General features: G+C 64.4%; 1 protein-coding gene across 1 annotated transcript in view; it reads left to right on the top strand.

The window, feature by feature from the left end:
- Positions 1-2,095: 2,095 nt before the first annotated feature.
- ENH_00051110 (hypothetical protein, conserved) overlaps positions 2,096-2,500 on the top strand; it is a gene marked incomplete at both ends in the record, with an annotated part of 4,732 nt that continues 4,327 nt past the window's right edge. The window contains one exon of the mRNA XM_013581351.1: positions 2,096-2,443. Coding sequence (XP_013436805.1) covers positions 2,096-2,443 — 348 coding nt within the window. The remainder of the gene's footprint in view (positions 2,444-2,500) is intronic.

Raw genomic sequence — 2,500 nt, 5'->3', positions numbered from 1 at the left:
CTGCTGCAGCAGCACCGCTATTTGAAAGGGCCCCCCAGGGGGCCCCCTGCCCTTCGGACTTTCCCTATTGGGGCCCCCCGCCCGCCGCAGCAGCAGCAGCAGCAGCCCCCCGCTACCCGCCAGCGAAGCCAGCAGCAGCAGCAGCAGCAGCAGCTGCTGCTGCTGCTGCTGCTGCTGCTGCGCCAGGGGCGTGGGGCCAGCAGCAGCACTGTGGGGCCCCACAGCCCCTGGGGCAGCCACTTCTTAAGGAAACTTTCACAGGCAAAGGCGGGAGGGTTTGGGGCAATGTCCCTCCTTCCTTTTTGTCAAGTCCTTTCAATGTGCATTCCTGGGCCCCCTAGAGTTCGCCCTACGGGCTGGGGGGCCCCCAGGGGGCCCCCAGGGGGCCCCCAGGGGGCCCCCAGGGGGCCCCCAGGGGGCCCTTAGGGGGCCCCCAGGGGGCCCCCAGGGGGCCCCTGGGGTCCCCCGGGGGCCCCCCAAGGGGCCCCCCAGGGGGCCCCCGGGGGTCCCCTGGAAGGCCCCTTGGAGGGCAGGGTTCAAAAGGGGGCCCCCAGGGGCCCCCCGGGAGGCCCCCAGGGGGCTCCAGGGGGGCCCTCAGGGGGCTCCAGGGGCCCCTCAGGGGGCCCCCAGGGTCCCTTAAGGGCCCCACAACGGCCAGAGGGTTCTTGAAGACCCTTGGGGCCCCCCAAAGGGTCTTTTGCAAAACTTTAAACACTTTTGGGTACTTCTTGTCTTTGCCAATACTTCCAGGGGCTCAAAGGCCAGCTAAAGGCGCAGCAGTGGGGGCCCCCAGTGAGGGGCCACTGGGGGCCCCTGGGGGCCCCCTGGAGAGGAGGCCTCGGGGCCCCTTAGGGGCCCCTAGTTTGTCTTACCCTCAGCAGAAAACAAAGAAAAGTAGAATTAATTAAAAGTCTTCTTTTTTGGCTGTTTGCTGCAGCTGTTTACATCACTCTTTAGGTGTACAGACACCCGAAAGGTACCCATTGCTGCACCTTCCCAGGGGCCCCCCGGGGTTACAAAGGGGGGCCCCCGGGGCTACAAAGGGGGGCCCCCGGGCTTCAAAAGGGGGCCCCCGGGGCTAGAAAAGGGGGCCCCTGGAGCTAAAAAAGGGGCCCCCATGCCTTCCACCAAGGGGGCCCCCTATCCCGGGCCCGAGGCCCGGGATAGGGGCCCCCCTGGCCCCGGGAGAGGGGCCCCTGGGCGTAGGGGCCCCTGTACCCTCTTGGCCCGACTAAACAGAAGCTCAGCTGCAGCTAGAAGGGCCCTCAGGGGCCCCCCTGTGAGCTCCTGTGCCCTATTGGGGGCCCCCCTAGTCAGGGGCCTCTCGGGACATTTCTGTGGAGCTTTAAATAATCTTTTTTTTGCGAAATTGAGGTGTACGTACACCTCAAATTTGAGGTGTACGTACACCCCGTATCTGCGGTGTACGTACACCCCAGCGCCTGGCTCTGCTGCTGCGTAGTCCGCGAACAGCGTGGGGCCAATTGAGCGATTTATCCTTAGAATTGAGCTTTAAAGCTTTTAGTTTAGGGTTTAGGGTTTAGGGTTTAGGGTTTAGGGTTTAGGGTTTAGGGCTGGGGAAGAGTTCGGCGAAACCCCGGGGGCCCCGGGGGCCCCCGGGCAGCAAACTGTTGGGGCTTTTTATTGAGAAGTTTCGAAAAGGAATTATTTTATTTTAATTAAAAATAAAAGAAGTTTTTTGTTTTATTTAAAAAGAAATTCCAATTTGCTGCACTAGAGGGCCTCAGGGGCCTCGGGGGCCCCCTGGGTCTGTTTAGTGGGGAGGCCGGGGGCCCCCAGCCCTTCTTGTCTCCGAAGTTGCTGCTCCCCTGGCTGTTTCCTTTGCTGCAGGGGGCCCCAGCAGCAGCAGCAGCAGCAGCAGCAGCAGCAGCAGCGGCGGCGGCGGCGGAACAGCGCAGCAGCAGCAGCAGCAGCAGCAGCGGGAGAACAGCGCAGCAGCAGCAGCAGCAGCAGCAGCAGCAGCTTGTCGGGAGAAGGGCCCCTGCTCTTCTGCTGCTGCTGCCCTGGGGGCCCCTGCGAAACTCTATGAGTGGAGGGGGGCCCCCAGAGGGGCCCCCAAAGTGCCGCGGGGCTGATGGCTGCTGCAGTACCCTCTCGGCAGCAGGGGCCCCCCTACGGCGGGGAGGCCCCCGAGGGGCCCCCCGGTGTACCCTATTTTGTGGCAGCAGCAGGGGCCCCCCTGGGGGAGGACGGCGGGCCGCTGCTGCGGGGGGCCCCCGCGCTGCCGCAGCAGCAGCAGCAGCAGCAGCAGCAGCAGCAGCAGCAGCAGCAGCAAGACCTGCATGCAGTGGGGACTGTGCTGGTGCAGCAAGTGGCCAAGGCCCACGGCTTTGAGGAGACAGTCAAAAGGGGGGAGGGCCCCACACTTTCTGAAGGGGCTGCGAGGCTTATCTATGCAGCAGTTGAGGGCAGGCTCTTACAGGTTTGCTGCTGCTGCTGCTGCTGCTGCTGCTGCTGCTGCTGCTGCTGCTGCTGGTCT

The sequence above is a fragment of the Eimeria necatrix genome, genomic scaffold (assembly GCF_000499385.1).
Source record: "Eimeria necatrix Houghton genomic scaffold, Enh_scaff401, whole genome shotgun sequence".
Classification (NCBI taxonomy): Eukaryota; Apicomplexa; class Conoidasida; order Eucoccidiorida; family Eimeriidae; genus Eimeria; species Eimeria necatrix.
Note: the sequence above shows the minus strand (reverse complement) of the source record. Positions and strands in the feature narration are given on the sequence as shown.